This window comes from Bombina bombina, chromosome 1, assembly GCF_027579735.1.
Source record: "Bombina bombina isolate aBomBom1 chromosome 1, aBomBom1.pri, whole genome shotgun sequence".
In the NCBI taxonomy this organism is placed as follows: domain Eukaryota; kingdom Metazoa; phylum Chordata; class Amphibia; order Anura; family Bombinatoridae; genus Bombina; species Bombina bombina.
The window spans coordinates 1,180,979,314-1,181,002,783 of record NC_069499.1 but is presented as its reverse complement, the minus strand read 5'-3'; the positions used below and the strand labels follow the sequence as shown (position 1 = coordinate 1,181,002,783).

General features: G+C 37.3%; 1 protein-coding gene across 1 annotated transcript in view; it reads right to left on the bottom strand.

Moving 5' to 3' along the window:
- ACE (angiotensin I converting enzyme) overlaps window positions 1-23,470 on the bottom strand; it is a 186,981-nt gene that overhangs the window by 153,845 nt on the left and 9,666 nt on the right. The window contains exons 2-4 of the mRNA XM_053699782.1: window positions 9,065-9,232; window positions 4,533-4,626; window positions 3,033-3,176 (exon numbers count right to left, since the gene is read on the bottom strand). Of these exons, the coding sequence (XP_053555757.1) occupies window positions 3,033-3,176; window positions 4,533-4,626; window positions 9,065-9,232 (406 nt within the window). The remainder of the gene's footprint in view (window positions 1-3,032; window positions 3,177-4,532; window positions 4,627-9,064; window positions 9,233-23,470) is intronic.

The window sequence follows — 23,470 nt, the reverse complement described above, 5'->3', positions numbered from 1 at the left end:
GTACTATAAACCTTGTGCAAACATGATAAAGAAATATTTATGCTGACCAGTCACATTACTCTCTGTTGCACTGGATGGGAGTTTAGTTTTTTTTTTAATGGTTGTTCACAGGGTATGACTCTAAATGTTTACCCACGCCAGCAGGAGGCATTTTCCCCCTATTGGCCACCACCAGATGGACGTAAGTGATGAGAAACAACTTTAACAAATATTTATATTATTTGTTAATTGTGAAATAATAATTAAATGAAAAAACTCTACAGACTAATATACAGATCTCTGTTAATTGTAAAATAATAATTACATGAATAAACTCTACAGACTAATATACAGATCTGCATGATTTACTTTAATATAGATGTTAAAGTTAATAACTCTGCCGGAGATTCATTTGCCAAAGAGGATGTAGCACTCTCATGTGGTGCATTGCTAAACATTTGTTTCATACTATAAATACACAATGCTATGCTTCAGGCAAGACAAGGGACAGCTTTTTTATGTTTATTACAACTTGCTTATCTTAGTGCTTGGATTTTTCTATGGGGCTGATGTAGAGAAGGGTTGCTTGGGTTTTAGGGGTATGTTTTTGGGCGCCACAACTAAGTTACTAGAGGTGGGAGGTCTGGCTGGTAGGTGGCTCAGTTGAGATGAATTAATCACTGAGTAGTCTTTGAGATCAGAGGATACCCTAATATTTAGAAAAAAAAACAATGCTACCTATTAACTTGGTGTAATAGATTTTGAAATTCAACCTTCCATATCAAGTTCACCTTTCCATTTTGAGTATTGCTCAATTTGAGATTAAAGTCGACATAATCAGGAAGACATATTGATGGTATTACAGTAGCTTATAATGAATTGTGATGCTGACATTAAATGCCCTTTGCACATAGAAAGTATAGGTTTAGCATTTGTATACCCCTTAGCATCATGTTTACAACAGGATTACAATAGAGGCGTTTTCCTCAAATTACTGCAACATGATTGGAATCTTGCCCTTCCCCTAAATGATAGAAGTTGTCAGATTAATTTTGAGCTTTTCCTGTATTTATTGTCCGGAATCTCCCATCTAAGTGGTATTGAATCCCTTTATTTACATCTTTTTGTGAAGCATGTAGTATGCCCCATTTACTGTCAGCATCTTGCAGTCTCTTTATACCCTCAGTTTTCACATTTCTCTTTCATCCCTCCCCCCTCATAATGTTTGTTCTTTATATTACTGAACAGCCCTGCTTTACTTTTTATACTTGCATTAGGTTTTCAGATTTCAACAGTCTCTAAGCACTGTTAATATAATTGCTGTTTCGTGTGGTCATATATTTACCCCTATAATGTGTAATCTGATATATCTGACACTACGTTTCTTTACATTTTCACTATCATAACAACTAATGAGAAAGGAATTTATTGTTCGGGATGAATCTGCTATGAACCTTGAGATTTATAACTATGAATGGAGATATGGCTGGATTAAGCTGTCACAGCTGATAAAGTACCTATATTTTACTAAATAGAACACAGCATGAACCCAGAGGCTGCTAAAGGATTAGTGCAAAGTACTTGATATGCAGATAAAGATGGAGTTGACAGAACGTTCTCATTAATTAAAGCTTATGGGATGTCTATCCGTAGTTTTATATTTAGTCCAGCAATAGCTTGTTCCTTGGTATTATGCAGGAGATGTGAACATCTCAGAATATTCAAGCAAATGAGAAGAACGAGTTGATGCATGTCATGGTCTTCCATTAGCAGTAGTGGGAATAAAATACATCAAGTCAATTCAAGCAGAGGGTGCGTTATCCTTTTTGCAAATCTGAATCATGGTCTATATGGTACTAAAAGTAAGAATTTTATCTCACTAGGCAGAGCTCTGGATTCCAATGATACATACCTGTACTACATTATAATGGTAAAAAGAAACACAACGGTTTGTGCGTGATTTCTCTCCATGCTGGCGAGTTTTTGTATCATCGGGCTCTGTATATTACAGCCAATAGGGTTCTCTGAACAATATTTTTTTGTTTACATGTTAATAAATTCTGCATTTTATAGCAAAAAAAATGAATTGTACAGACAAAGTATAACGGCGTATGCATTTAAGCAGCAGTTAAAACACTAGCACATTTAACAGCAGCTTTTACAGTCACATATATTCACAGTGAAGATTTTATCTGTATATGTTTTATTTGCCCAATTTAAAGGGATACTGAACCCAAATTTTTTTTCTTTCGTGATTCAGATAGAGCAGGCAATTTTAAGCAACTTTCTAATTTACTCCTATTATCAATTTTTCTTCGTTCTCTTGCTATCTTCGTTTGAAAAAGAAAGTCCAGGACCATGGACAGCACTTGTTTATTGATGGATAAATTTATCCACCAATCAGAAAGAACAACCCAGGTTGTTCACCAAAAATGGGCCGGCATCTAAACTTAAATTCTTGCTTTTCAAATAAAGATACCAAAAGAATGAAGAACATTTGCTACTATGAGTAAATTAGAAAGTTGCTTAAAATTGCATGCTCTATCTGAATCACAAAAGAAAAAATTTGGGTTCAGTGTCCCTTTAAGTATGCTGAAGTTTGCTTGACCCTGCTAATTGCTGCAGAGTGACTGTTGAGGGAGCTCTATTGGCGCTTTAGCAAAGGAGACCAAATAAATACACTCAAATGGCTGAAACAACCCTGCAAATTAGTAGTTTAACTGTTTGCACATTGTTTTTAATTTAATGCGTGTTTACTTGCTATTGTGTACTATACATGTATTAAAAATAACAATAAAGACAACTTGGTGCTTATCAGCTGTCTATGCTCCTGTATTGCTGGCATCATTACATCTCTTATCTTGCAGTTTGTTGCTTTAAGCCCCTGAGAAGCCTAATTTGCAATATTTCTCCCTCTGCTACAGCTTCCTGCTTGTTTGTGCTCTAAAAAATCTAGCAGAGAAACACAAGGAAATAATCTGAGGCGTTATATGTTAGTGTAACTAATGAAACAGACTTATAAAGCTTCAGCAGTCATTGGCAGGCGACCTTACCATCCATACTGTGCGCCTTGTTGCTGAGCGTCACAAATTTCTCATACTTCTCCCGCAGTGGCACCCCTGCAGAGTTATGCCAACCCTCCCAGGCATACAAAAGCTTCTTATAACTCCGTGATGTGGCCAAAATGTCTGTCAGGTCTAGAGAAAGAAAAAACAGCTTGTAGGTGTGCAGTTAGTTACAGACAATCAATTGAGATCATGCCAGACCTGCTTGGCACACTTGTAATCAAACTGACCTCTAGTTTTCTTCTTCTTGCTCTGCCCTAGCTCACAACAGTCTGTATCTTGCTATATAGCATGTGTCTATTTTGTCCACAGATCACCAATATAGGTTTCTAAATATACAACATTTTGCTGCCTTCCCAAATTCATTTCTATTATTTTCTTCAGATTAGCCACCTTCTGCTGGCCTGGATTTATTGTTTTGAAAAACAGGCCGCTACCTAATAGAATCGTTTTTATTTATCTGTCAAGTTGTCCATGTTATTCGGTTTTGCAATATGTTCCCTATTCAGTTAAATGTGAGTTTCAAACTTGGGAGATCAGAATTTGCTTGAGCACATATAGGTTCCTATACGGAGCTCAATTACAAGTGAAGCGCTAATTTTCCTGTTTGCGGGCGCACAATAAATAACCAGCTATTACAAGTGGCTGGTTATTAATATTAATTTTACATATGTGCCCAAAATGCCCCCAAAATCAAGCGTTAAGTTTTCTTTTTTTTTTCTTCTTTTTTTAAAAAGAAAAATATATAATTTAAAACAAAAAGAAAATTAAAACAGTACTTTTTGGGGGCTAAAATCGGCAGCTGTAGGTTGTTAGAAAAAACTGCACTGAAAAGTGCCTTTACATTGCGGTGTATGGGAACTGTGTGCTCCCAGTAAATATTTATATGTATATGCTTATATACATATATATATATTTATGTATTAATATGTGTATATACACATATTAACACATAAATATATATGTATATATCATATACATCTATATTTACACTTTGATGCCATCGTTGTGCTACTTACCCCCTTTGCTGCACAAAGTTCTCATGCCTTGTCTAATGGCATGAGAACGAGACTCCCATAGGAGCCTATGGAATCGCGCTCTTGTGAGCGCAATGCTTCCCAGCAATGCGAACCGAGCTCACGTTAGTGTGCACTGGAATTACAAAGTGGAGAGCAAATATCGCTTTCGCAAAATCAATATTTATCATTCCGCTTGCATGAGCATGATGAAAATATATAGCGGGACCTCATTTCCCTCTGCCTACAAGTAAAAACTGTTCATTCTGTCTTCTCTGCATGTAGGGCAGTCAGAATCAAGACAAGACTTATCTATCCTACATCTGTTCAGACCCTGCTTGAATATCTGATACGACTGTCTTATCTAGTTTACAAAAGCTTCCCTAACCCATCTCAAATACAGTAATGCACATCTTTACAACAATCTTTTATTTGCTTGTCATTTTGGAAATGTTGTGTTTTATCCACCTACGTGGGTCTAAGGACCAGCAGTTGGTGCTCTGGTTGGGAGGACACACTTTGGCTGTTGAGTAGATTTCGTCCATCTGGCTAAGAATGGTGTTGAACTGCAATGAAGAAATACTAACATGTGATAAAAGTCTCACGTGGGTTAAAAAATGAAAATTAGACATGATAAACAAGATAACTAATAACATGTTTACAGCCTGTGTATAGCGTGTTGTGTGTATGCGTTGTGAGTTTCTAGCTGCACGTTACATGTTTACAGCCTGTGTATAGCGTGTTGTGTGTATGCGTTGTGAGTTTCTAGCTGCACGTTACATGTTTGCACCCTTTGTATAGCGTGTTGTGTGTATGCACTGTGAGTTGCTAGCTGCACGTTACATGTTTGCACCCTTTGTATAGCGTGTTGTGTGTATGCACTGTGAGTTGCTAGCTGCATGTTACATATATGTAGCCTGTGTATAGCGTGTTGTGTGTATACACTGTGAGTTTCCAGCTGCAGGTTACACATATGTAGCCTGTGTATAGCATGTTGTGTGTATGCACTGTGAGTTGCTAGCTCCATGTTGCACATATGTAGCCTGTGTATAGCATGTTGTGTGTATGCACTGTGAGTTGCCAGTTGCATGTTACACATATGTAACCTGTGTATAGCGTGTTGTGTGTATGCACTGTGAGTTGCCAGCTGCATGTTACACATATGTAGTCTGTGTATAGCGTGTTGTGTTTATCCACTGTGAGTTGCCAACTGTATGTTACACATATGTAGCCTGTGTATAGCATGTTGTTTGTATGCACTGTGAGTTGCCAGCTGCATGTTACACATATGTAGCCTGTGTATAGAATATATTGGCTGTCTGTTCATACATGTTTATAGCCTGTGTATAGTGTGTATGCAGTGTGAGTTTCTAGCTGTACATTACATGTTTGCACCCTGTGTATAGCGTGTTTTATGTATGCACTGTGAGTTTCTAGCTGCATGTTACACATATGCAGCCTGTGTATAGCATGTTGTGTGTATGCACTGTTAGTTGCCAACTGCATGTTACACATAAGTAGCCTGTGTATAGCATGTTATGTGTATGCACTGTGAGTTGCTAGCTGCATGTTACACATATGTAGCATGTGTATAGCGTGTTATGTGTATGCACTGTGAGTTGCCAACTGCATGTTACACATATGTAGCCTGTGTAAAGCATGGTGTGAGTATGCACTGTGAGTTGCCAGCTGCATGTTACACATATGTAGCCTGTGTATAGCATGTTGTGTGTATGCACTGTGAGTTGCCAGCTGCATGTTACACATATGTAGCCTATGTACAGCGTGTTATGTGTATGCACTGTGAGTTGCCAGTTGCATGTTACACATATGTAGCCTGTGTATAGCGTGTTGTGTGTATACACTGTGAGTTGCCAGCTGCATGTTACACATATGTAGCCTGTGTATAGCGTGTTGTGAGTATGCACTGTGAGTTGCCAGCTGCATGTTACACATATGTAGCCTGTGTATAGTGTGTTATGTGTATGCACTCTGAGTTGCCAGCTGCATGTTACACATATGTAGCCTGTGTATAGCATGTTGTGTGTATGCACTGTGAGTTGCCAACTGCATGTTACACATAAGTAGCCTGTGTATAGCATGTTGTGTGTATGCACTGTGAGTTGCTAGCTGCATGTTACACATATGTAGCATGTGTATAGCATGTTGTGTGTATGCACTGTGAGTTGCCAGTTGCATGTTACACATATGTAGCCTGTGTATAGTGTGTTGTTTGTATGCACTGTGAGTTGCCAGCTGCATGTTACACATATGTAGCCTGTGTATAGCGTGTTATGTGTATGCACTGTGAGTTGCCAACTGCATGTTACACATATGTAGCCTGTTTATAGTGTGTTGTGTGTATGCACTGTGAGTTGACAGCTGCATGTTACACATATGTAGCCTGTGTATAGCGTGTTGTGTGTATGCACTGTGAGTTGCCAGCTGCATGTTACACATATGTAGCCTGTGTATAGCATGTTGTGTGTATGCACTGTGAGTTGTCAGCTGCTAGTTACAGATATGTAGCCTGTGTATAGCGTTTTGTGTGTATGCACTGTGAGTTGCCAGCTGCATGTTACACATATGTAGCATGTGTATAGCATGTTGTGTGTATACACTGAGTTGCCAGCTGCATGTTACACATATGTAGCCTGTGTATAGCGTGTTATGTGTATGCACTGTGAGTTGCCAGCTGCATGTTACACATATGTAGCCTGTGTATAGCGTGTTATGTGTATGCACTGTGAGTTGCCAGCTGCATGTTACACATATGTAGTCTGTGTATAGCAGTGATGTGCGGTGACTTCAGAGGCTGGTGAGGCAGTGGCTAGCAATCGGATACGCCTTCATTCTTTAGATATCCTTTGTTGAAGAAATAGCAATGCACATGGGCGAGCCAATCGCATGAGGTATCTATATGCAGCCACCAATCAGTATCTACTGAGCATATTTAGATATGATTTTCAACAAAGGATATCAGATTTTATTCATTCTTTTGATATCCTTTGTTGAAAAGCATATCTAAATATGCTTAGTAGTTACTGAGCATATTTAGATATGCTTTTCAACAAAGGATATCAAAAGAATGAAGAAAATCAGATATCCTTTGTTGAAAATCATATCTAAATATGCTCAGTAGCTATGAGCATATTTAGATATGCTTTGCAACAAAGGATATCAAAAGAATGAAGAAACTCAGATCTAAATATGCTCATTAGCTACTGAGCATATTTAGATATGATTTTCAACAAAGGATATCTGATTTTCTTCATTCTTTTGATATCCTTTGTTGAAAAGCATATCTAAATATGCTTCGTAGCTACTGAGCGTATTTTGATATGCTTTTCAACAAAGGATATCAAACGAATGAAGAAAATCAGATATCCTTTGTTGGAAAAAATATCTAAATATGCTCAGTAGCTAATGATTATATTTAGATCTGATTTTCAACAAAAATATCATAGCATAGCAACTTGCAAGTTTTGCTTAATAAATGTATTTTGTGTATGACCTGGTCAGTGTTGTAAGTTACATTTATTAAGCAAATAAGCACAAAATCACAAAATGGCTGCTCATTAAAATATATTTATAATTTAAATATATTTTGTAAGTTACAATACTGACCTTGTCAAACACAAAATACATTTATTAAGCAAATAAGCACTAAATCACAAGATGGCTGCAAGATGGCTGCTCATTAAAATATATTTATTAAGCTGCCAGAGAAGTAGAGAACATCAACATACCATAGCAACTTGCAAGTTTTGCTTAATAAATGTATTTTGTGTATGACCTGGTCAGTGTTGTAACTACTTACAACACTGACAGGGTCATACACAAAATACATTTACTAAGCAAATAAGCAGAGAAGAGGATCAGACTGAGTCACAAGTTCCTTCCAGCACGGTCACACAGGCACTTAACATGTCAGATTCAGAGCAGCAGAGGGGGGGCACCCATCTGAACTGATCATCACTAAGTAGTCCTATCCTAATCTAAATCAACAACACTTCGAGGCTCAGGCTCAGTCACTATAAGAGCAGTTTTGTATTTAATAAATATATTATAATTCATTCATCAATTTTCACTGACACTCACTGAATTTAATTATCTCAAAAAATATCAATTATCAAGTAATAGCACCGGCAGTCAAGTGCCGCCACCTACCTAAAAAAGATGCGCTAATAGATAGATTATACTTAGTCTTCTCCGGTTGCTGTAAATTGAAAGTTGTCCACTCACTGACACAACCTGTCCACTCCACCACGTCTGACTCCATCTCTGAGTTGAGCTGCTCTGAGAGAACAGTCACGTGACCGCACGTGACACGCTGATGCGCGCCTCGATTCTATTTCCTTCCCGGCACTCAGCGATAGCCAGCCCCAGAGAGACTCAGTCGACTTGCTGAATTCTGATTGGCTGAGGCTCTGAGAGGCGGCCAGGGCTGAGTCCGGAGGCTTTCACAGTCAAGCCTCCAGTGGGAGCGTATGGGGTGCATTGGAGAGCACTGCATTAACACCTTTTCTCCTCTTGGTGGCAGTCTCTCAGCGGCCCATACACTTCCACAGTGAGTCAATACATTCATATTGCGCAATGCAAGGACAGCTGGCTGGCCTTGTCTTGCGCAATATGAATGTATTGAATTATGTATTATATTGTATTACGTTTTTTATATAAGTTTTACACAAGCACATGAATTTGGTGGAGGGTCACCTTTTTTTATTAAAAAAAAAAATATGAAAAAAAAAAGATCTAATTTTTTATTTTTTATTTTTTATCAAAAGGCTGTTATTACATACATTGGCCAGGGGAGGCACTGCCTCACCTGCCTCCTGTGACTGCACGTCACTGGTGTATAGCGTGTTCTGTGTATGCACTGTGAGTTGCCAGCTGCTTATTACATGTTTGCACCCTGGTGCCACTGCACTTGCTGCACCACTTGTACCCCACACTCTTACACTAGGAATACTAACAACATAAATGATATTTCTGCATACTAACCTCTTTACGTTCTGGTAAGGGCAGGTTGGATGCTCCCAGAGATCGGATTGACCGGATGATTCTCTTAAGATCAGGATCAGTGAAATTCTCCCAGAAGGGATCAAACAATTCTTTGGCCTTAACCCCCCATGCTTCATTGAATTCCTGCTCCTCCAGAGAGGCATTAATCTGATAAATTAAATGTTAAGAGAGATTACACATTCATTTTTATTCATTTAATTTGCCTAGATAAAGCATCAGGTATCTAGGCTGCAAAAAGACTGATGTGTTAATTATTATAGTATGTTACCTGCATATATTGAGAAAACTGTTCATAGTCACAGTGCACATGTACAATTAGACTGAGGACAGAGGGCAAAATTCCTATATATTGGATAATTTGTTTTCAGTGGGCTTTTAGCAGAGAAAGGGCACTTTATGTTTGATGTAATCACCGAAAATGCCCTATTTTTAACATGGGGAAAAAAATGCTTAGCAATTGCAATCCATTTTCTAGATACTTTTCAACAGATTTTCGAGAACATTTTACACATCAAATTTGTCAGCTAATGGCAATTGATTAAGTCCAGAACTGGCCTTTTTGACATGTTTGCAAGAATTCCACGACAATTTGGAATAATTAAATTATGTTGTACATTTGCAATACACTCTGAAAGGACCGCATACAATATTTTAGAGCTGTATTTGCATTTATGGTCTTGATTCACTTATGCTTTAATCATATCTACTATATAGTCCGTCTGCAGAGGGCAGGAGACACATTTGCATATGTATTTAATATGTGATATCCCGTAGGCCAACAGCATCTGTAGGAAAAGTGAATAGATGGAAATCAGGACCCTAACATCAAGAAATGGTGTGTAGCATTAACATGCCTCTTATCTCAGTGCATTTTTACAGTTTTTGACAGTTAAATACTGCTAGTTCATGTGTGTCAGATGGATAACATTGTGCTCACTCCCGTTGAGTTATTTAAGAGTCAGCACCGATTGTCTTAAATGCATGCCTGTCAAAATAACTGAGATAAGGGGCAGTCTGCAGAAGCTTAGAAACCAGTTACAGAGGTAATAAGTGTATTAATTAATATAACAGTGTTGGTTATGCAAAACTGGGGAATGGTTAATAAAGGGATTATCTATCTTTTTAAACAATAAAAATTCTGGAGTAGACTGCCCTTTTAAGTATAGTCGTCTTCATAAAGGGATTACAAATGGAGCTGCATTTTATGACCAGGATTTCAAAAATGTCACTGATTTCGTTCACAAAGGTGTGTTTCCATTTAAAATCCCAACAGTTTGTATATTGCTTTTAATTATAAATAAATGGCTAACAGAAAATAAGTATAAACATTTGCACAAAAGCAAATAAATATATATTCTGTTATTAATGCTATGTTGAACAGAAATGTTTACTTCATTACGTGCAGGGGGAGGGTTCTTGTCACTTTGGCACTTCTGCCTTTTTGTTAGGAAAAGACTTACATGCACCACAGTTTATGAATGGGCTACACAGCGATAATCCTATCTCTGACAAACACACTACTTGCATGGAGGGGAGTGAGGTCAAACAGTGCTGTGAACAAAGCAGCTCTGCAACACCAACTATTTATGTAGGGCTTGTGACTAAAGTATTCTACTCACTGAACATTCAAAATGATGTATTTATGTGTTTATTTATTGGAAGAGTTTGCTGTCTGGGTGGAGACTCTGCATGTTTACTACTTAAAGGGACAGCACTGTACCTTTTTTTTTATGTATTTTCCTCCTCTGAGAACTTTATTTTTATATATATTTTTATGAAAATGAGGCATGTCCCGGAAAACTATTAACGCTGTACTTAGGAATCAGTTGTGTATAAATATACACCTGTAAATTTCTTACCATGTATTTAGTTTAATATAGATTTCATCTCAGGGATCAGTGCACAGCGCAATACACCCTTAGTTGTAGAGTAGGGATTTTGTATTAGATTATTATTTTATTACACTATACATATTTGTTTCACAACGGCAAAGGAGTTAAACATATAGGGCTAGATTACAAGTGGACCACAAGCATATTAGCGCTATTGAGTGCTAACACCACTCAAGTTAAAGGGACAGTCTACACCAAAATTGTTATAGTTTAAAAAGATAGATAACACCTCTTACTACCCAGCTTTGCACAACCAACATTGTTATATTAATATAATTTATAACGTTTAAATCTCTAAATTTCTGCCTGTTTCTAAGCCACTAAAGACAGCCTCTTATCACATGCTGTTTTATTAGCTTTTCACAACAAGAGACTGATAATTCATGTGTGCCATATAGATAACATTGTGCTCTTTCCCTTGGCGTTGTGCATGACATTGCACTAATTGGCTAAAATGCAAGCCACTAGATGATAAATAGCCATGTGATCAGGGGGCTGTCAAAATAGGCTTTGATACAAAGTAATCACAGAGGAAAAATGTAAATTAATATAACCATGTTGATTATGCAAAACTGAGGAATGAGTAATAAAGGGATTATCTATCTTTTTAAACAATAAAAATGTTGGAGTAGACGGTCTTTTTTAATCAATAACACTCCTATTCTTGCACTTGTATTAAAAGTTGAAAGTAAAATTTTAGCCCACGAGTGAAAGAGTAGCTTACATCTAGAGGTCGGATAGCATGGCCACTCTAACTCCCTTTCCCCAAAGACTTCTGTGGGGCCTACTATAAAAGCCTCTTCTGGCTTTCATTTGCACACCCAAAGGTGTACTAGGAAAACTGTGCGTAAAGAATATGTGAAATACCTTTGTCCTTCACTTAGAATAAACTTTATATATACATATATAAATAAATATACATATATAAAGTGAAGACTAAGGGGCCGATTTATGAAAGTGTGAGCGCACATGATACGATGTAGCATATCATGTCCGCCGCACATCGATAAATGCCGACAGCATACGCTGTCGGCATTTATCATTGCACAAGCAGTCCTTGTGAACTGCTTGTGCAATGCCACCCCCTGCAGATTTGCGGCCAATCGGCTGCTAGATGGTGGTGTCAATCAGCCCGATCATATAGAATCGGGCGGATTGATGTCCGCAGCCTCATAGCAGGGGACCGGTTATGGAGCTTGATAATTCGGCCCCCAAGTATTTCTATTAAAAAAAGAAAGAAACATTAAATTTGTTTAAAACTGATAGTTTATATGTCAAGGTGTTTGACTGGGAAGGGCTCGAAAGTATATATATATATATATATATATATATATATATATATATATATATATATATATATATATATATATAGATATAGATATAAACATACACACATATATTTATATTTATATCTAACCCCTTCGCAGTCAAACACCTTGTCATATACCATATCTCAACCCTTTTATTTTTTTATTTCAATAATACATTTATATTTTACATCTAAAATGTATATATATATTAGTGTATTACTTTATCTTAATATGTTTTACATTTTTTGTAAAAGTTTTTTTTGTAGACCTAAAACTTTAATTCAGGTCCCAAGTCAAGCTAAGATTTTTTAGAGCTTTTAAGTGTTATGCTTAAATGCAGCATATAGCTTTTAACTTGTAATACAAGTGATGTTTAGCGTAGTCACATTATCCATTTAAAGTATAGGGCGTCCTAAAGGGATATCAGCTGTGCTAAACATTCTCTGGTTATTCTTCTTTGCCATGAATTTGTAATATTAATTTGCGTGCTAACCCTAGCACTGTCCAGCAATATTGATAGCATACCCTGAGCTATCAATAGTGCTCCACTTACTATCTGGGCGATAATTAGCTGGGTGGGCATATGCAAGTAGCCACTAACCACCAGCCCTGCTAAACTGCTGGGGCTATATACTTGTTTATAGGAAGCAATAGTGCCATAGGAAAATGTTCAAACCCATTAGAACAGATTTGTGTCCCTTTCAATACTGATACAGCGCCCCATCCCTGGTTACTAAGCAAGACATGGTGTTGCCTTGCTCATTGGTTTGAGAAGCTGGCTTTTAGAAGACAAATAAGCTACATTTCATTGTACTAAAAATAGGGCAACCCCAGAATAACTGTTCCAATTCTACACTAAATCAGATCATAATAGCAAATAAGTGGCTAGAATAGAGTAATATTAACTAGGTCTAAGGATCTCCAGGGTCTTTTTGGGAAAGTACAGATTCATGGACCATAAAACAAAATGTAGGCCAGTGCACAGCGAAAATGTTACTAATGATAGAATATGGCATTTATGATTTTACAATAATGCTACATTTAGCTTTTTTTAACCCAGTGGCAAATATCTCATGTATATTGCTATCATCTTTATCTTTTAAAGATTATAAGGCACTAAATGTGACAATACTGGAATTTTCGTAACCATTTTATGCACAGTAAGAAATATGAGGACAATCAAGACAGTGCACTCAAGAAAAGTGTACCTGTCCTCCTATATCTGAATAGATTACAGCTTATACTTTATACAAGATTCCTGCTGCTGCATAATGCTTTCTATAAAACAACAACAAGCTAAACTTTATTTCACTAACAATCATTATTACAAAATGTACAGCACCTACATTTTAAATGCAGGTATTGATTGAAATAGCAGTCCCCCAAAATATGTTTTAGAGCAGAGCTTTCCAAACTTTTCATGTTGGTGACACACTTTTTAGACCTACATCATTTCGTGACACAGTAAATCAGTTGTACTAGCAAACAGGAGGTTAAACTAACTTGTTTTAAGAGATACGGACACACACAAATTGTATAATAACGAAATGTATTTACAAGTAACAGTATGTATGTGTAAGAATTAAAAAGAAGTTTAATAACACCAATAGCTACTTGCTATTTTAATGGGATGTATGAGGTTGATGGGATGAACACAGTTTTTGAATATTTGGGGGAATATTAGATAAAGACACTCGCATTTCATCATCAAGCATTTTTAAGCTTCCACTTCCTATCCATATATCAAGAGCAGGAGCAGCAATGCACTACTGGGAGCTAGTTGCCAAAAAAAACCCCCACTGACTTCTGACTTCAGCTCAGCATTTAAGGTACTGCCGTAGTCCGACTGACTACTGCCAGCGCTGCAAACACACTGCTATTACACTCACTGACTACACATGTAGTCACAAGCCGATTGAGGAGACTACACGTGCAATCAGGAACCAATGTGCAGCCAAAGCCGCCAATGAGAATAGTTTCAGTTCCCGGTGAGCTGCGCCAATAGGTTAAGATAATCTGTTACCCACTAGGTATCAGTCATGTGTCAACCACATGATATGCGTAGCAGGCAGGAGGAAAGTCAAAAACCAAAAGAAAATGTTAAAAAAAATTAAATTCAAACAAATTTGTGCTGAAGCAGGGACACACCTACACACTGCCAACGACACACTAATGTGTCACGACACACAGTTTGGAAAGCACTGTTTTAGAGAGTGTCCATATAACAGTGTGTAATTAATAGCTTAAGTGGATAAAACCTAAATTGTATCTCTATATAGTGATATATTTTATTTTACTTATTGTATTTTGCAAATTAATATATAATAATAATCATTTTAAAATAGTTTTCTCTGTAATATTCCTTTTTACTCTTTGTCATTGGCATTCATAAACTAAGCATCCCAATCTATATTGTAAAAATATTCAAATTCTCAAAGCTGACATCCCATAAATTTACAAAGCAGATATTTTTTTTTTATACGCGCCTCTCTCTACTCAGAGCAAGGGGAGGGTTAATTGAGGTAACAGATATTTTTCAGTAACAGATGCAGAAATAAGCATCCATTCTTCACATGCATTGGCTAGCATCCCACACTGTTAAGGTATTGATTGGCCCCTTATATTTATTGCTGAATACTAAATAATTATGACCTTATGAAAGGAATTAATATGCTTTGGCTTTGCAGGAAATTCTGTATTATCATCTTGATTTATATTAGGCTTCTCCAGGGAAAAACTGCCCCACATATTACTAGATTGTCACTGTTTGGAAGCTGTATCCCACCGTCCCTCCCACAGCTTTACTTTCAGGGCAAATGCCCCAGTTTTGAAACTGATACTTGGCACTACCCAGATTCCACCCATGATCTGACCCATGTCTGCCGACAGCCTGCATTATCCTATCCACAGCCATCAGTCTCTCTCATAGAGAATACACCTCCCAGACCCTGGGGATATATTGGGATACATATAGAGTTGTTAGCAATCCTGGACACATTAAAGTGAAGGTAAACTTCGGTGAATGAAAGTCAGTTTTTTTAAAAATACTATTAAAAACAGGGGCACTTTCATTCATCAAAGTTTACAAAGCAGCCGTTTTGTTAAAAAAATTACCTTTTTTCTTTTCACTGCTACAGCAGCTTCCCCCACATAGAGATCCTCTATTCACACGTCAGCAATGACTAATCCTGCTTCCTCCAATCACAGCATGGCTTCAGGCAATGACTACCCTGGGGGGAAAGCTGTGATTGGAGGAAGCAGGTTTAGTCATTGCTGACGTGTGAAAAGAGGATCTCTGGGTGGGGGAAGCTGCTGTAGCAGTGAAAAGAAAAAAGGTAATTTTTTTAACAAAACAGCTGCTTTGTAAACTTTGATGAATAAAAGTGCCCCTGTTTTTAATAGTATTTTTAAAAAACGGACTTTCATCCACCAAAGTTTACCTTTACTTTAACGCCCAAAAGCTTTACCTTAGCCTTCACTCTTGATCCCACAATGTATATTTTTCACAACTTAGCTGTCATGTCAGTAACGCACAATTAAATAATTTTGCCTCTTTGGAAGCCAGTAACACACGTAAACAGAAGTTATTTGACCCACAACTACACCTCACTTCTTTCTGCTCCATATTTGTAATGTGATTAGGCACAAAAAGCCTTTTTGACATTTAGCTAACACTCAGGAACTTAAAAAAAAAAAAAGAGAGAGATTTCAGTGTCCAGTAGTTTTGTGAAGATTTAACTGGACAGCTTGGACAAATACTGAAATGTCCTGCTGAATACTGGACACAGCCCTCTTCTTTATCAGAATACTGTGAAACCAGGAAGAATATGATATTTCGCAACCTTGGTCTTATAATAGTGATATTGCTTTTGCAACAGGAAATGTGTTATTTTGGAGAGATACATCATCACTTAAAGAGTCAACAAGCTGACATCTGAAAATACCAGTATACCATTTATTTACCAAATCACATCACTTTTAGCTGTTTACCTATACATACACTACAGTATATATCATTTGATTAACAAGGTAAATAGGGCAAGCCTGCAAATTCTGTTGCCCTGATTATTCTATAACGTATCTGTAGACTGTTGTATTGTGATTGTAATTTAATTATTGCCCCACAGGATACAGAATAGTTTTGAGGCCTCCTCTGTGCGCATACCTTTCCCTGAATATACTTCAGTGCTGCTCTCTACCTGGCAAATGCCTCATGGCAGGGCCAGGCAGGCAGTGGTAGAAGATAACATTCTAATGTGTGCTGCCCTTGAATTTTTGCACCTGTCACTATGATTCTGACAGAGAATACAATTTCAAACAACTTTCCAATTTAATTCTATTATCTAATTTGCTTACTTCACTTGGTATCCTAAAGCATACTTAGGTAGGCTCAGGAGATGGAAGCTAGCTGCTGATTGGTGCCTGTACATATATGCCTCTTGCCATTGGCTTACTAATGTGTTTAGCTAGCTCCTAGTAGTGCATTGCTGCTTTTTTTAAAAGAGAATGAAGCAACATTGATAACAGAATTAAGTTGGAAAATTGTTTAAAAAAGAGCATGTTCTGTCGGAATCATGAAAGAAAAATGTTGAGTTTCCTGTGACTTTAAGTATTGCTTTCTATATGTGACTAGCAATTAGACATGTGCGATTCGTTTCGGATTGATTCGGAAATTTGGCCGAATTCGGTAAATTCAGGATTCGGATCAATTCGAATTTCTGAATTAAAATAGTGCCGAATTTACCGAATAAATCCGAATTAGTTTGGATTTATTCAGATTTATTCTGTAGATTCGGGTGGCCATGGATTACACTAGTATTGTACAGTATATTAGGTTATATCACTCTGCTATGGGTTACACCTAATATACAGTAAATAATACTAGTTTAATACACAGCATATCCCACCTAATACTTACCGAAATTCTGAAATTCCGAACCGAACCGAATCAAACCAAATTCAGCCGAATTTATTTGAATCCGAATAAATCTGAAACGAATCCGAACAGAATTGATTCTAATTTTTCCGAATTCGAATGGATCCGAACCGAAATTCGAAAAAATCTGAATCGATCCGAACCGAACCGACTTTTTTCGCCATGCACATGTCTACTGGCAATGATTATTTCTCTATATGTGACTGACAAGGACTCAAATACTGCTCTGTATGTGACTGACAAGGATTTAAGTATTACTCTATATGTGACTGACAAGGATTTAAGTATTACTCTATATGTGACTTGCAAGGACTTAAGTACTGCTCTGTATGTGACTGACAAGGACTTAAGTACTGCTCCGTATGTGACTGACAAGGAATTAAAGGGACATAATACTCATATGCTAAATCACTTGAAACTGATGGAGTATAACTGTAAATAGCTGACAGGAAAATATCACCTGAGCATTTCTATGTAAAAAAGGAAGATATTTTACCTCACAATCTCCTCAGCTCAGCAGAGTTAGTTCTGTGTAAAAAGTTATACTTCACCTGCTCCCAGCTGCAGGTAAAAATAAAAAAAAAATGAAGAAATGAACAGCAGCCAATCAGCATCAGCAGTGCTGAGGTCATAAACTCTTACTGTGATCTCATGAGATTTGACTTAACTCTCATGAGATTTCATAGTAAGCTTCCTTTACCTGATTGGTGAAATAATATGAGAGTTCACGATGCTCATCCTTTCAGCTGTCCCAGGACAGACACACTAATATGCTGCTTAGAAATCCTTTACAATGGGAGGTGGCTACTGAGGAACCTTTGAGGTAAAATATCTTTCTTTTTTACATAGAGATGTTCAGGAGATATTTTCTAGTCAGCTTTTTACAGCTATGCTGCATCACTTTCAAGTGTTTAAACATTTGGGTATTATGGCCCTTTAAGTACTGCTCTGTATGTGACTGACAAGGAATTAATTACTGCTCTGTATATAATGTGACTGACAAGGACTTAAGTTCTGCTCTGTATGTGACTGACAAGGACTTAAGTACTGCTCTGTATGTGACTCGCAAGGACTTAAGTACTGCTCTGTATGTGACTGACAAGGAATTAAGTACTGTTCTGTATGTGACTGACAAGGAATTAAGTACTGCTCTGTATGTGACTGGCCAGGACTTAAAGGGACTGTCGACCTTTAGATATTTAGATAGATTGTTTGGAAAAATAGATAATTCCTTTATTACCCATTCCCTAGTTTTGCATAGCTAACACAGTTATATAAATATAATTTTTACCTCTGTATCTTGTATCTAAGCCTCTGCAAACTACCCCCTTCTTTCAGTTCTTTTGACAGACTTGCATTTTAGCCAATCAGTGCTGGCTCATAGGAACTCCATGTGCGTGAGCACAGTGTTAACTATATGAAACACATGAACTAACACCCTCTAGTGGTGAAAAACTGTCAAAATGCTCTGTATGTGAATGACAAGGACTTAAGTACTGCTTTATATATGTGACTGGCAAGGACTTAAGTACTGCTCTATATGTGACTGACAAGGACTTAATTACTGCTCTGTATGTGAATGACAAGGATTTAAGTACTGCTCTGTATGTGACTGACAAGGATTTAAGTACTGCTCTGTATGTGACTGACAAGGACTTAAGTACTGCTCTCTATGTGACTGACAAGGACTTAAGCACTGCTCTGTATGTGACTGACAAGGACTTAAGTACTGCTCTGTATGTGACTGACAAGGATTTAAGTACTGCTCTGTATGTGACTGACAAGGACTTAAGTACTGCTCTCTATGTGACTGACAAGGAATTAGGTACAGCTCTCTATGTGACTGACAAGGACTTAAGTACTGCTCTCTATGTGACTGACAAGGACTTAAGTACTGCTCTCTATGTGACTGACAAGGAATTAGGTATTGCTCTGTATGTGACTGACAAGGACTTAAGTACAGCTCTCTATGTGACTGACAAGGACTTAAGTACTGCTCTGTATGTGACTGACAATGACTTAAGTATTGCTCTCTATTTGACTGACAAGGACTTAAGTACTGCTTTCTATATGTGACTAGCAAGGACTTAAAGGGACAGTTTACTCAAAAAAATGCCTCCCCTTTAATTTGTTCCCAATGATCCACTTTACCTGCTGGAGTGTATTAAATTGTTTACAAGTATTTCCATTAACCTTATATTGGCATTTAAAATAGTTTATTTAGCCTGTGGTATCCCCACTCATCCTGAAAGTTGTTGGCTTTGAGGCCAAGCTGTGTTAATACAACCAGATGAAGAATTTACACTCCCAGTGGGTTACAGAAGAGATAAGGTAATAAAATGTTAATTTTCCATTGTTCTCTCCAAGTATTGGTGATTGGTTTGCGGACAGATTTAAGATAAAGAAGCATGTATATGTACACAATGTCAGTGGCGTCACTAGGGTTGGTGTCAACCGGTGCGGTAAGTTATGGTGTCACCCCCCCCAGAAAGCAGACACACACACAAACACAAAAACACAGGCACACACACATACAAACACTCAGACACACTCAAAACACACTTAAAAACACACTCAGATGCACACACAAACACTCGGAAAAACACTCAGGCACACACACACACACAAAAACACTCAGGCACACACACACAAACACTCAGACACACACACAAACACTCAGACACACACAAAAAAACTTGCACACACACAAAATATGTAATCTGCACTGCATTAATTATAAAGCTCATGCCTAGAGCTGCTCCCTGGCTCAGCAGAGCATCAAATGAAAGATAAACAGAGCACTCTAAAATAAATCACTAAAGAAAAGGTTTAGGCGCAAACTATGAAAATTCTGCTCTCTGACTCTGTTCCAAGTCTGTCAGTGCACAGCCCCGGGCCACGTGCCTACCGCTTCTTATGGCGAATCACCTCTGCACTCTGCCCACCCCCAGACACCCGCCCGCGCCTCCCCTCCTACCTCTTCAGTGTGCACTTAGTGTACTCTAACCGTACCGGTCTGGTGGGCATCATACGTGGCTCCTTCACTTTAGAGACAGTGTCAGACAGTCATGCGGTCAGGTGCCAGACATCCGCCTCACGATTTCCAGGTTCCCGTTTAGAGAGACAGCACAGCAGTGAGTATGCTCACTGCTCAGTGACGTGTGGAGCAGTGGAGTCAGATAGGCAGGTAGGTTTAGGCTAGCAGCGCAACTTCGCAAGCCCCACGGCACGCTCACAACATTCATAGTGAAATTGGGCAGGGGAGGAGCAAAGTACAAACAAGCAAAAGCAGCCAGGACAACTATTTGTGGAAATTGCAGCGCTGGCTCAAGGGGCAAAAAAATGAAGTGTCTACAACTTCCCCAGTCCCACTAATGTTCACAAATGCTGGCCCCTCTAATAAAATATTCTATGCATCTCTACACTGTATTTCTTTGAATTTCAATAAAAAAAATTAAAAAAATAAATAAAAATGTGTCCTGGTGGTGTCACCCAGGTGCGGCCCGTACCCCCGCACCCCCATAGTGACGCCACTGCACAATGTGATAAAGTAATGAGATTTGATTATACCTACAAGCTCAACCCATTTTATTAAGTTGTGGCTTCAAAACACAAAATCAGCTAATTCATATACACAAATAAGCCTTAAAAAAGCAAATCTCATGCATTTTATACTCTGCATCTGATAAAAAAAGTCATTTGAAACACATTAAGGAAAAAACAATTTTATAGAATACTGTCCCTTTAAGCTCTGTATGTGACTCACAAGGACTGAAGTATTACTCTACATGTGACTGACAGTGGGTTTAACACTACTGTAAATGTGATTCACTGAAGGATTTCATCAATGTTAGGTGTATGGCTGGTAGGAAATATTTGAGAAACATATATGAGACATAATATAAAATGCAAGGGTAGTTAGGAGTATCAGAGTCCTCATGAGTAAAGAAGCATTCATCTAAATATTGAATATTATATTGTACTATATTTGCCTCTCAGTTGCAGCTTGTATCCCTGGCAAGCATTAATGGATTCAAGCCACTGTCTATTTGTGGATGTAGGGAGATGCTATATTGTTAGCATCTGTGTTTGTACCAGAAGAGACTATTTCAGTTTTAAATGTGACTGTGGCTGACTGTGTAGCTAACATGTTTATAAAAATGACACTAACCTATCTTACATATAATTGCTGGCAAAAATAGTTTTATTTTAAATGCATGTATACAACTTCTTCAGAGCATAGCCTCCTACCTCATTATTTATGGTATTGTATTTCCTTATTGGATAAAGTTTTACTAGATACCCTGGTTCCAACCTAGAAAATTATCATGTACATTAGATATAAACAATAAGAATAAAATGTGTCCTCCTGCATGTGATGGTCGATAAAATTAAAATATTGCGGACTGCACTGGAGTTGATTGGATTCCCACTACACTAAATCAAACTCTATCTCCATTTTAAGTATTTTAAGTTTATATAATAGTAACATAGAAACATAGTAACATAGTATAACATAGTAGATGAGCACGAAAGAAGACTGAAGTCCATTGAGTTCAACCTATACAGATCTTAGCTGATTTACAATAAAGGCTCCAATTGAGCATAATTTAATCCCATTAAAAAAGTGACCCATTTAACACAAGCAATCATATCCCTAAAAAAAATTTCTAGTCAGAAATATATCTGTCATTTTTAAACATATCTAAGGTATTGGCATTTTCTACCTCCTTCGGTAATGAGTTATACAATTTGATTGCTCTTACAGTGAAAAAAACATCTCCTTCCGTCCAGCCTTAAATTGTGACCTCTTGTTACAAACAATTTCCTCAGAATAAACAGAGCTTCTGCTAACTCTATATATGGGCCTTGAATATATTTATAAAAAGTGATCATATCACCTATACACAATAAATAATATAATAAATGAAAGTCTATATAAATTGAATGTAAAATATTGGATTAGAGATTACATATAGAATAGTGTAATGCTATTAAAAGAAATTCATTTTCCAATCCAATAGAGTTTAGTGTATAAAAAAACCTTACATTCTAATTGGGTGATTTATGGCATATTTTTCAATAGCAAATTATTGGGGCTTAAAGGAGAAAATATAAAATGTTATAACAGAAGTGGATTAAGAAGCAAAGGTCTGATGACCACTACTTCTTAAAGGACCACTCAGTGCAGTAGAATTACATAATTAAAAAGTACATAATAAAAAGAGAATGATTTTACACCTACTCTGAAGTTTAAATAAGCAGTAGATTTTTTTCTAACAAATGTATTTTTTCTCCCATTTTCCGGCTCCCTGTTTCATGTGACAGACATCACCCAATCCCAGACTAGTATACGTATACCCTGTGAGCTTGTACACATGCTCAGTAGGATCATTGTGCAAAATTTGATAATGGAAGTAAATTGGAAAGTGTCTTAAAATTGCATGATCTATCTGAATCATAAAAGTGTATTTTGATTTGAGTGTCCCTTTAACTCTCGGCTGCAAGTTCGCTCATGCCTGAACAAACAAGTAAAAGTTGCTTAAATTTAAATAGAAACTAATACAGTTCACTCCCTCACTGGCTGGTAAGGACAACTGCTTCTTGTTTATTGGTGTAGACTTGAGCACTGGTTTTCAAACCTGCCCTCAGACCTCCCTAAAAGGCCAGGTTTTTGGGATTACCTTGGATGAGAGCAGGTAAAATAACCATGTTTATTAATCAGCTGATTATTTCACCTGTGCTCCAGTTCAGATATCCTCAAAATCTGACCTGTTAGGGAGGTCTGAGGACAAGTTTGAAAATCAGTGGTGTAGAGGGACGCTCCCCTGCATTCATGACAAGAAAAAAACATTGATTTATTCAGGACAGGGACATGAGTTGTTATACCTTCTTTAGATAAGACAACAAAAAAGTGGACAACAATGATCCTTTAGTAAGAATACAGTTTCTGTTTGACTGCTTTTCATCCTCAAAGCTTAGATAACTATTGAAAAAAAAATATATATTTTGCTAGCAATAAAATAAAGAATAGGGAGTTAGAGATATTTTCACTAAAGTGGTAATTTTATTTCCAGAGAAATAGCCCTCTTTAGTTCCACATTATTGTATAGGAGATTTATTCTTAAAGTGTAAATGACCTTAGAATAATTTAGCAACGTTACACACAGTAAAATGGGCATTAGGAGCATAAACCAGCATTAAGAGAACTATAAAACAGAATCATACAAAATAGTTGTATGAATTA